This window comes from Haemaphysalis longicornis, unplaced genomic scaffold (assembly GCF_048455015.1).
Source record: "Haemaphysalis longicornis isolate Haplotype H1 unplaced genomic scaffold, Haemaphysalis longicornis Haplotype H1 scaffold_12, whole genome shotgun sequence".
Classification (NCBI taxonomy): Eukaryota; Metazoa; Arthropoda; class Arachnida; order Ixodida; family Ixodidae; genus Haemaphysalis; species Haemaphysalis longicornis.
The window spans coordinates 41055335-41067894 of NW_027526225.1; the positions used below are offsets into that span (position 1 = coordinate 41055335).

At 50.4% G+C, this 12560-nt stretch overlaps 1 protein-coding gene across 1 annotated transcript in view; it reads left to right on the forward strand.

The window, feature by feature from the left end:
• Positions 1-2431: 2431 nt before the first annotated feature.
• Positions 2432-12560, forward strand: part of LOC144161569 (glucoside xylosyltransferase 2-like) — a 196595-nt gene continuing 186466 nt past the window's right edge. The window contains exon 1 of the mRNA XM_077692219.1: positions 2432-3234. Coding sequence (XP_077548345.1) covers positions 2432-3234 — 803 coding nt within the window. The remainder of the gene's footprint in view (positions 3235-12560) is intronic.

Sequence of the window (12560 nt, forward strand, 5' to 3'; positions counted from 1 at the left end):
TAAATAAATAAATAAATAAATAAATAAATAAATATAAACAACAAAAACTCCACGGACCACCGCCAGCCGCGTTGCGAAATGAAGCAAATGCAGTTTTCTTATGAATTACGGAGCGCACCGGAAAGAGTTCGCTGCGAGGTGAGAACCGATCGACCAATAAGTGGCTGCTGCTGTCACAGTGCGGGATATCAAAACATGACACGACTGCTGACGCAGTAACCTGGGCGCGTTTTTTTCTTTGTCTTGTGAGCACATTTTGTGCCTTTATAGAGAGTTTTTTCCGCCCCAATAATAGCTCATGCATGCCGATATCGCTAATGTCCGCAAGTCTGCAGCCATAATGTACCCATATCCGCTTTTAAAGAGGAGGAAACATAGGTAAGCATGACGATCGTCAGACAGACTTGGCACAGATTCGGAATATGACGGTGGCAAGTTCTGGTTGCGATCATTGTGCGGGAAATAAAAAAAAGTCGTATTTTGACGACGAACTTCAGGGGTGCGGTCATTACGCGAGTGCGTTCATTATGCGAGTAACTACGGTAAGTGGCTTTGTTTAACCCCTAAAGATACCTAAAACACCATCCACACCGTGCACTCAGCTCAAAGGCCCCTTCACACTTGCGATGTAAGCCAGAAAAGCGGTCAATGCCACCTGTGCGACCCCCGATGTTTCCACTATCACATGACACGAGCGATGGTGGCGACATATTTTTGCGTTTCTTGTTATTGTCTCTCGCTCAGAACTAGACTTCACGGGAGTTTTGATTTCGACACCACACAGTACGCGAGTGCTATGGCATGATATGACATCGGGAACTTTCGCTTGCTTCTTCTGTGTCAAGAGTGATGTCAGCAACAAGAATTGGTCGTGGCCAGACACTCTTGTCATGCCTTGATAGCGATCGCGGCCGTCAAGAGCCACGGAAATCGCATCACTTTTGTCGCTTTCGGTCGCTTTGTTGCAAGTGTGAATGGGCCACAACTCAGTCCAGTTCACAGTCACGTAGCTAAATCCACTGTGCTGCAAGTCTGCAATACAGTTGGGAGCAGAGTGCTATTTTCCCACATGGCACACTTTTCACCAGTAAGAAAGGCGAGACAAATCAGAATTTTACAGGGAAAAACAAGCCTAACTGAATTCACACTGCTCGCAAAAGATTAATTACAACACTTACTGGGCAGTCTGGTGTACGGCAGAAATGATGAGAAGATTTAGTGAACACGAATTTTACAGCACCTTGGTGCTATGCAGTAATAGTATGTACTAAACGTTATAACTCGTCTGACTGTTAGACACCGTTTCCTCTTCGAGAACAATATTTACTTCATCAACTGAAACGGCAACTTAAAACATATTATTATTAAAAAAAATCGTTAACACTTCCTACAACCGTGAAGCCGAAACAGGCCGCACCCCAAAAGTGTCGAGCACATGGGGTTCTTGGCTGCTTGGAAGCACGGGTTAGGAAAGTGCTCAGAGATGACCGCGAGATGACATCGAGCCCCCAGAGAAGACCCTGGGTAGCACCGGCACACCCCAAGGATCAGTGATATCCCCCCTATTGTTTAACCTAGTCATGATAGGAGTTGCCCGCAGACTGGGCAGCCTCCCAGATGTTAAACACACCATTTACGCGGATGATATCACCATATGGAAGGCCGGTGGCAGCGACGGACAAATCGAAACCGCCCTGCAGCAAGCTATTGACACCGTGGAAGAACAACTCCAAGGTACGGGACTCCGGTGCTCCCCGGCAAAGTCCGAACTGCTCATCCTCCCACCCCCTGGCACGCGCAACAATCGTGAAGCACCCCCTAACATCAAGCTAAAGACGAAGGACGGCACCCCCATCCCGCAAGTCAAGTCCATACGGGTACTCGGCATGTACATTGACGCACTCCGCCACAACGGACACACGTTACAGCGCCTAAACGCCAAAATCACCACGGCCATGCAACTCATCCGCAAGGTAGCCACACGATATGCCGGCATGAGAGAGACCAGCCTCCTCCGGCTAGTTCAGTCTTTCGCCGTTAGTCACGTCGCATACGTGGCGGCATACCACAATTGGAAGCCGGCGGAGCGTCAGAAAATAGACGCCCTAATAAGGAAAGTATACAAGACAGCGCTCGGTCTCTACACATATACCAACACGGAGAAACTCCTCGACCTAGGCGTTCACAACACGCTCGCCGAGATCGCCGAAGCCCAGCGAACCACACAGTTCGTAAGACTCACCCAGACAAAGACAGGCCGCGCAATCCTGGCCCGCATCGGTTACAACCCCCCCGCCACATCGGCCCTGCACCCACCGGCCCACTGCCACTAGTCTTCAGCCGACGGCTCAGGATCCCCCCGCTGCCGAAACACATGCACCCCGACGCCAACCCTGAACGTCGCCTAGCCCGCGCGAAGGCCCTAACCAAGATGTACGCACAAGACACAAGCGCTTACTACGTCGACGCCGCACCATACCCCGGCAGACCAGATGCTTACGCGGTCGCCGTCATATCAGCTGCCACGGGAGCCCTCAAGACAGCCGCAAGCATACGTACAACACACACGACTCTGGCCGAGGAGTTCGCTATAGCTCTGGCCCTCACCCAACTTCCGTGCACCACGATCATCAGCGACTCTCGCTTAGCGATCCTCCGTTTCGCCACCAACCAGTTAGCCCCCGCCACCCTACGGATCTGCACCCCCTCCCGGGCACCCGCAAAGCTCGCCCGACTCACATGGTTCCCGGCCCACACCGACCTAGCGAACGGCGGAACTGTTAACAGGAATGCGGAGGCGGACGCTGCGGCACGCGCGCTTGCCAGTCGCGCAGCCGTACACGACCCCGCACGTTCCGTCCAACAGCCCCCCCCCAAACCCACGCCGCTCCTCACATACGGTGAGATTCTAGCCTGGTACCGCGACACCAGACGAAAGTACCCACCGCCGCACCCCGACCTCCCACGAGCGGAGTCGACGATACTCCGTCAACTCCAAACGGAAGCGATATGGACCCCCGTATTCGCCAAGCACATCTGCCCCACGGTTTACCCGACCGACCACTGTCAACACTGCTACGCAGCCAGGGCTACAACACCACATCTTTTATGGGACTGCAGGCCCCCAGAAGACACCCAAGACCCAATGCCACCAAGCATGGCACTCGCCATAAGAAGCGACGACATCGGCCAAAAACGCGGCACGGTCCGGCAGGTGATGGACATCCTCGCGCGGCAACGGCCGAAAACGCCGTCTCCACCGAGACGCGCAGTGAGTAGGCGGCCGTAACGGGGAGGTCCACCACGCACCTCGCCGCCCCATCCCTTCTTTCCCCACCCCACTACTGCTGGACATGATAATAAATGTTTTATCTCTCTCTCTCTCCAACAAAATCACAGAGAAGACTTGGACTTGGCGGCACTCACAAGACGACCCAGGAACGTGTCCCAAGTGTCCGTCTCCCGCGGTTGAAGCTGATGCTGATGCGCGGCAACCTGGACCGCTCGAGACGATGCACTCAGAAAGGTTGGTCTCCGGTGGGATAAACCGGATGACTACAACCGCTGGGTGCAGGGCGATAAATACTGCAGGTCACTGATAGACTTTCTGTACGCCACTGGACTGCATGGATACTTGTATATTTGAAAAACTGTCGGTTTCGTGACCTTGTGTGCTTTTGGCAGCCCTCTCTCCCTATTTTCTTCTCTTTCTCTTTTCTTCCTACTTTCTTCCCACCTCCCATCTTCAAACCGCCTCTCATATGCCGCGCGGCAAAAACTCGAAATTAAAAAAAAAAAGAAATATTGACCATGGCATTGTAGTGGGCACTTCATCATCGCCAGTGAGCGCACACCATCATCATCATTGGCCGCTTCCTCCATCGTCAGCATTGCGTGGCCTCCACAAGTAGGACGAGCCACGTGAGGTAGAACAACAACAACAGCATTAACAACAAACACAATCGTGGCCTCCGCGCTGCTCGACCGCACTCCACGGGCGCTCTCCGATTCTCGGGCCCCGGTTGTCGTCCCCACTTAACTGTGCATAAATGTGGGCTCGGCTTCACAACTTCATCGGCCGCCTATAGCGTGAATCAGTACAATATCCGTGTCGTGCATTTAGTTGCACTTGAGGAATATGTGGCGTCAAAGCATTTATCTCATGCATTGTCACATGCTCGAAACCTAACATGCAGCTTGAAATTTTCGCTATTTTGTCCAGCCATTGTACATAATGGGTGGGGTAAACCCGAATGGGTACTCAGCCTCACCCAAGGCTATTTTGAGGGTCCTGAAGTGAACACGCTGTAAAAGGGCCCTCGTGAGGTAATTGTGGGTTTTGAAGTATTTTCTCACGTTGCACTGTCCCAAATGACCAGGTGCGTTTTGTGAGCCAGCTGTGTTATTATTTTCTGCTTCGTAGACACAGACAAAATACACAAATGAAAATCATCGGTGGAGTCTTCGTCACCCCAAGTTGACATGTAGTCACCACCTATGCCTGCCAGGCATGTTCACCGGGATGGCGTTAGGAAGATCTGAAGGGCTGGTGCGAAGGGGGTGAGAGGGGGTATTAGTAGGCACAGATTGGAATATCGTGCACTCAGTTTAGGTGTAGCTACTATAGAGCAGGAAGCAAACTGTGCCGTCCAAACTGCTAACAACCTATACCACTCGTCACTTGCTCAATCTTCAACGTGGCTGGGTCTGCGCTTTTCAGGATGTTCCGGGGAATACTGTCAAGCCAAACAATATTTACCCTGGCGACAATTCACTAAAACAACGTGCAGAAGGGTTGTCAGACACGGGTGTATTTTTTTCTGCAATGCTGAACTGCCCCTGGCATTCAGCATTTCTGCAGTACTTACCAGTTCAACTTCTAGGCATGGCCGACTACGCCAAGGTTGGTGCAAATAGTGGGCAGACTTGAAGAAAGATGTGGCAAAACACGGATGCGTTTTCAGAAGATTCTGCTTTCTGGCATAGTCTTACAAAACCATCAAAATTCGAGCCTCCCAGAGAATTTCGGAAACCTGGGAGGTATGCGCCACCGTACCTAATTTTTAATATGTACATACCTCGTTAACATTCCACCATTGCGGAATCACTCATCTTCACTGGCAGATCAGATAGAGGATAGTGACACGTTCAACGCATCAGAGCACTGTTGTCAGAGCACTTCACCACCTGTCGAACTCCAAAAGAAGTGCACAGCAGGACTGGGCGGCACAGTAACACCAGCACATCGTCTCGCATCCACCATTGCATAAAAAAATTGCTGCAGGCTCGGGTGGAGAAACTTTTGCAACACGGGACGCAATCGTTTGAAGCAACATAAGACGTAAAAAAATCAGCGCACAGGGATACCAAACAGGTCGAACCTCCGTGCGTTTTAGTGGCCAGTGCATACAACCCATGGCTAGGCACACACTTCGATGCCGCCTTTGCACAACCGGCGTTTTTACCACGCTAGACAAACCTTGCAAGAATTGCACTGCTGGCGCAACCAGCCTAGAAGTGTCGAGTAAGTCGCCTAACTTGGTTACAAGCGCCAACAAGCGCCACTTGAAACACGAGGGGCCTCGCATTAGGTAACTGCAAGAACTCTTTGGCTAATTATTGCAATAAAAAGAAACACAGAGCATATACAGGCCATGCTTACTTACTCCATAAATGACTCAACATATATGTGGTCAAAGTTCAACATGCACTGAAAGCCAATTCTGGCTTGCCTTTATAACCACGTTTTGCTTGAACAAACTCATTTCCTATCCCACTGGAGGCAGAGCTGACACAAGTGCAATGGACCTGGATGCCCCTCAAGAAGCTTCACTGCTACTACCACCAGGTTTTTCTCTTTTTTCCCAAGTACTGTCGCAGTATTGAAGCCTGCGTACGCTTGCATTTTGTGCAGTGATCAGCCAGTTAGTACAGACTCCTTGAAAATAAAATTTAATACAAGAAGCATTTGAGGCAGTGAAGCCTTCTAAATGGCATGTCCTCTCCATGGAATGCCAGTTATGCCTAAGCAAAAAATGAGAACGTTCAGCACGTAAGAATAATTTTCACCTGCATAGTGCCTCATCTTTGAAATAACTGTAGGATTTGTAAGTGTCCTGTCTAGCGCTTGCACTCCTTGAGTTCGTTAAAAAGTTAAGAAATCGAAAAAAATTAATCAACTAGCCAGTAAAACTTCTTTAAAAATTTACCTGCACAGAAGCACTATTCACAAGCACTTATATGGTTAACTATTATCAAGGACCAACAAAGAAGCTAAGAAGTAAACAAAACAACAGACAGCTTTATCGCAAATTTCTACATTAAAGGGGCCTTAAAGGGACACTGAAGTGATATGTAAACATTGCGGGATTACTAGCGCAAACTGTAGTCCGGAGTCCCCAAGCCTTGTTTCGACCACTCTGGGCGCGTTTACGCGAGTTTATTTAGTAGAAAAATTAATTTGAAAATGCTGTGCTCCTCTCTTTACGCTCGCCCATTTTCTGTGGCGTTTTCGTGTGACGTCGGGAGGAGCCGAGCTCGCAATTGGCTGCGCTACTGCACGGCTCACCGGTCTTCATACAAAGTCAGTCGGCCCGGCGTTTCGTCCGCCGGCCGCCGACGGGTCATCGCAACTCGTTCGCTCAGTTGAAACGAAGCTAGGACACGTTTGTGAATGGAAAAATGTGCCTTTCTTTACATGGTTAGTTTGTACACTGTATCTAGCTCCAAGTCAAGGTCGCTTCACACAAGCGCTGCACATGCGCACATGCGACGCTTCGCTGACTGGTACGCCAGTAGGGAAATATAAGGCATCTTCAAGGCGGGAGAACAGTCAGCGAAGTCAATATAGGTACTAAAGAAATAAAATCAACTGATATTTTTACCGTACAGCGTAAAACTAGGGTGCCGGAAGCAATTTTTGCGCTGGGCGAACAAGCACAGCGGCCAGCAGCACGACTACGCATCTCCGAACGCTTTTCCGTCTAAGAAATGCAATTGCTAGACATGAGATATTGTGGAAACTTGGGGGATGCTTACTGTACGAGCGCAAAAGAACAAATAGTCACCTAAGCTGCTTGAAATGCTAAAACTAAATAAAAGTGTAAACTGATTATACATTATATACCTTATTATATCTTATATTTCCAAGGTCGGCAGCGCTCGCCCGTGGCGGAGTGGTCTGCAGCGCTAGGTATGTCATCGGAAGTGTTTTGCAAGTCACAAGGTTGAATCCCCGCGGGTACGTGCTTTTTTTTATGTTAACTTTTGTCGTTTTCCGCCGATGTTTTCTCTACTGAGTTTGCCTTTTTTGTGCCGCAACGTTCATTGATCCACGAACTAGTTCACAGATCGCGCGCAGGCTGGCACTGGAGCGCTAGCGAGTTCTCGTTGCCATGCTGTTGCCATAAGCACCGACTGCTTGCGGGCAGTGGGCACAGGCCAGAATAAACAGACCCTTGGCCTGGTGCGAACACGCTTTTTACAATACAGGCATGAGTGAGGCAAGCTCCAAATATGGGGGAAAAGCGCATGGCATTTGAGCGTCTGCGGGGACGCGGAGGGCGTTCATGCACTGCGTAGGCCTCGGCTAGTGAATTCCACGATTCCAAGCCGTCTGGGGAGGCTTAACTTATGCATTTTACAGCCGACAACATGGCAGAAGCGCGGTACAATGATTACTGATGATATTGAGAATGCCCATGCAACAACGCCATCGGTTGTGTTTTACAGAACCGAAACCGAAACCGAAATTTGTTTGATTGCTAACCTTGGGCATCGTCCAATCATGGTGCCCCCTCCTCCTAACGTCACAGCCTTAGTTGGTGAGGCCGCCACCAACCGCGCATGGTAGTTGTTCTTCTTTCGCACTTTGTAAAATTATTACCCATTTGTTACCCGGATAAACGACGAAAAGTGTGCAATTTGAGCCAGCCTACGCAGTGCAAGCAAAAACGGGAGCTTGACAAATTCACTGAAGTGTCCTTTTAAATAGGTCAAAATTTTAAACGCGCTCTTGCTAGAATACGTGCTCTCTTCCCTTGACTGCACATTTCCTGCGGAAACCGGGCTAGAAGAGGTTCTGTGAACCCTCTGACCACATACATTTTGTATATGTGTGCATTTCCCCACTCCCTCTTCTCCCCCTTTCTTTTTTTATTTTTTTTCTCTCTATTTTTCTCTGTCACCTCACGGTATTCACCCCATCTGGAGTACCAAGCCCTGCCATTAGTGGGGCTGACCTCTTCAGTTTTCATTAAAGGCGTTCTCTCTCTCTCTCTCTCTCTCTCTCTCTCTCTCTCTCTCTCTCTCTCTCTCTCTCTCTCTCTCTCCCTCTCTCTCTCTCTCTATCTCTCTCTCTCTCTCTCTCTCATCGCCACTGAAGGGAGCAGTGATCTAGCTTTTCGTGTGTGTTTTTGCCTCTATGACGCAGCTGGCGCTTAAGCCTACAACGCCATTACTGGCGGGTTCCATCAAATGCTGCGGCCAATCAGCGTTTCTGACTCTGTGGGAAGCTGCCAGCAGTTTCGGCAGTTTGGACGGCATCTATGCGAGGGATATTCCGGCACAGCATATCTTTGCAGGAACAAATGTCGATCACCACCGTCCATCACTTCAGCTTAGCTGCGTTTGTTGACATAGCGTGTCATTTATGAGACCAGAATTTATGCTGAAAATCACGGAGTGTGTTTTGGCGGCAAAATCCCTATGCACGCGACCGGAGTAACCTGCCTGCACGGTGAGCATGGAACCCACCCAAAATTGGCACACACCGCAGCAGCCTAAAGGCCTGAATACATGGAGCGACTATGCGACGAAAAGTCCACGATCAACGCGCGGCGCCGTCCGCCCGACGGGCGGCGTGGAAAAAACGTCGTCTCCCACCTATCTGCCAAGGACAGAAAAGTTCGTCCACCGTCGACGGCACCGGAAGCGGCAAATAAACAGCGTATTAAAACTAGCCAATCAGGAGGTCTCGCTGCTCGCACCCATTCCCGTCTACTCCACTTGTCGGCGTCGTCTGCTGGGCGTGATGTTCACCTTTAAAGCTGGTGCACACACTCGACGTGCTCTGGCCCTGAAAACCGGGGGAGTCAGGACGATACTGAGTGACAGTAAGAACGCGATACGAAATTTCGGGCGCGGAGCCGTGTGCGGGGCGGCTGCGAGTTTATTAAGGGACTCAGTGCCAGCATCATCTGTGACACTGAAATGGTTCCCAGCCCATGCGGGATGGGACGTGTACGAACATACAGTGAACTGCAACGAGGTGGCAAACGCCGCGGCCCGTGATCTCGCAAAGTGCCGGGAAGTGGCGAACTATGCCGCCGGTGTTGCAAGGGAGACGACTACGAGCCTGGAAGACGAAAACCAGCAACTCACCAGCTACAGGGAAATCCTCGAATGGTATCGCGAACGCCGCCGGGTATTCCCCCCACCACACCGAGATCTCACTCGGCGGGAGGGGGTACTACTCAGGCAGCTACAAACTGAAAACGTTCTCACCCCCGCGTTGGCAAAACACATGTGTCCGGAACTCTATGAAAACGACACGTGTAGCCTGTGCAACCTGGACAGGGCCACGCTGGCCCATGTGCTGTGGGGGTGTGGCAAAAGGGGGGCGACGGACAGCGTGCTGCCGCCGCCTGTGAAACACTGTGTGGGGTCGGGGCATCCCGAAGAACAATTACGGGCCGTCCGGCAGCTCGAGGCTGCGCTGGCCCTCCAAAAGCGAAAGGGGGACACTCCGAGTAGCAATAGGAGGCCGGCAACCTAGCCCCGAGGTCTAGGCCCGGGTGCCACCGAGGTAAAGGTGGTTGCTAGATAGGGTGAACCCCGCGCCCTGCGCGGCCGGTGGGAATCCCGCATGCTGGAACGAAATAAAGGTTATTCTCTCTCTCTCTCTCGACGTGCACACAATGAAGTGGCGGCGAGCTGTGCAGCTCGGAATAAGCGACTGTACATAAGCCGCTTTCGGCTACTTCACGGCCACACAAACACCCACCACCCGTATGCCTACCTAATGACCGTAACCATTCTGCGGAGATAGTGACAAAAGCGTCCCGCGTAGCTGGGACAGTCGATGAAGTAGACCTGTGCGCCGCCGCGCCACGCCGCCGCCGCCGCCTGTTTTGGTCGCGCCGTCTGCGCCGCCGCCGAAGTCGCGGGATTGAGCACGCCGCCGCCGCCGCCGGGCAAAATTTTCGGCGCGCCGCCGGCCCCGCGCCCCGCCTATTATTCTTTTCTTTGAGGGGAGCTGCTGAAGGGCGACTCTTCTAAAGAACGAAGGAGTATGAAAGGAAAATACGTCGCTTAGCTGGAAGTTGTCGTTTCTCCCTCTGCAAGAAATGCCTCTCTCAGCGGTGCTGTTCGTCGGGAAATAATCGCGATCCACCATGCATCAACGGATGATTTGTACTTTCTGCCTGGAATCAGCTCATTCTGCTGCTCGTGTGGGGAGACTTCTAGTCCCCTTCATTTTCCTCCTTCTCCGAATACCTTTTCTTCCCGGCCCGTCCTATACCAATCCTCTTACATTGCATGCGTACCGCGACCTTGTTGACAAAGGATAAATGCGTGATTGCCTACCGTCTCGACGCGCTTGACTCGGAATCCTCTTCAAGCACCCCAGCTTCTCTCGCTGCCACACAAGCGCGACATCTTTCTTGTTTTATCCCCTTTCTCAGAAACTCTAAAATGACAAGGCACCCATGTTACTCCAGGCATCCATGCATGGTTAAACAGGCCCACCCAACTATCTCTGTGTCAATAGCTCTCTTTCTTTCTTCTCCAAAGGGAAGTAGGACGGAGGACAGGAGCGAACGCAAACTTCACCCCCTCAAGCCATATTCGTTCTGCTGTACAAACATGAGCAAAAGTGTTTGAGCACCTTCCTTCTTGATAAAGGCCGGTCTCTTGGCGTATTAATAACATCGTCATCCAACGGGGATAAAAGTATACACTGCAAGGAAAATAAAACATTAACACAAAAGTAGCGGTCGCAGAGAGACTGAAAAGAATAAATGCGGATGAAAGAGAACGACCGGAGTACACAAGTCTCCAAAATCAGTGCGCCAGCTCCTGCCACCACTCGTCGATTCTCTCAAGGGGACAAGCCGCTAACATCGAAGAATGAAACTCCATAATCAGCACGGGAACAGTGCACAAGAAACTGCCGCAGTAGCGCGCAAGCTTGAATTGTCAGCGTCATTACGGGAAGAGTGCACGGGAAGCGGGTCAATAAATGAACTGTCCTGGTACGCAGGAAGGGTCAATGAAAGTGCAGCTAGGATCTCCGTAACTGTGAGCCTGGTACAAGCATTCACAACTCATTAACGTCAGCAATGCATTACTTAAACGAATGTGAAACACAATATTGGAAGGAAATTCTAATACCCTCACAACTTCAGACAACCAAATGTTGTATTTGAACACTGATAAAATAGCGTCCCTGAGGGCAGACGAGCGTACGCCATGCTGTCCTTTCTGCGCTGGAGGCCAGTTAACTAGAAGACTTGGAGAAAAAGAATTCAGAAATAATTGTGAAATGTACCATAAGAAAATCTACAGAAATTCAGAGGGTTGTCTACCAATGCATTCTTACTCCTTGCCTTCATTGTGAGTTCTTTACAGCCGAATTAGGCTATGAGTGCCCAAACAGAGCGTCGACGAGCAATGTCCACGCTTCGCAAGATTCACAAAAGCTATGATTTTGAAACGTAAAAGTTGTATATTAATAGCGCGTGCTGCGTGACGTGAACGTGATTGATTGTGGGGTTTAGCGCACCGAAGCTACACAGGGGCTATGAGAGAGAGAGAGCGAGACAGAGAGAGAATAAATTTCGTCAGCACAAAAATTGCGGAGTAGTGTCTCATTTCAGGACCCCATTTGTGGTGCCAGCTGCGACGACCATTTCCACCAACCGAAGCTGGTCGTCCGCACTGGATCAGAATTAATCCGAAGCCCCTCATAGCCAATGTGTTTTTTGACACCTGTGAGTAATAAACCCCATGGGCTAGAGGCGCGCTGTAGTGGGGGGCTCCGGATTAATTTTGATGCCCTGGGGATTTTTACCGTGCGCCAAAATCTCAACACATGGGGGTTTTCGCTTTTCTACGCAATCTGAAAACCAGCCACCGTGGCTGTGATGGGTGAACCCTGGAAACGGAATAAATGGTCCCAGTGACCATATAAGAAAAAAATGGTCCCATACTCCAGTCGACGTGTTTCCCTTGATTTTACCCCTTTGCGTTTTAGCCAAAGGGTTGAAGAAGAGATGAAATGCTTTAATATTCCTATAGGGGCAGAAATTAACGCCTCTGGAGGATAAAACCTAACAAACCAAATTGGGTCGACAGACGGACGGTTTGATGGATGGATGGTAGGGCTGAGCATCGATTAAAATTTTTAATGCAAGTAATTGGACTAAAACCACACAAACAACAACTGCGAAGCCTGGAACCGTCGGTTTAGTAGCTTAGTCGGACACAGCCCTCAGTGTCTGGAATGTCAAAGAAGCTCTACGCTGCGAGGTTTCATCAGTATCGGTGAAAATTGCACT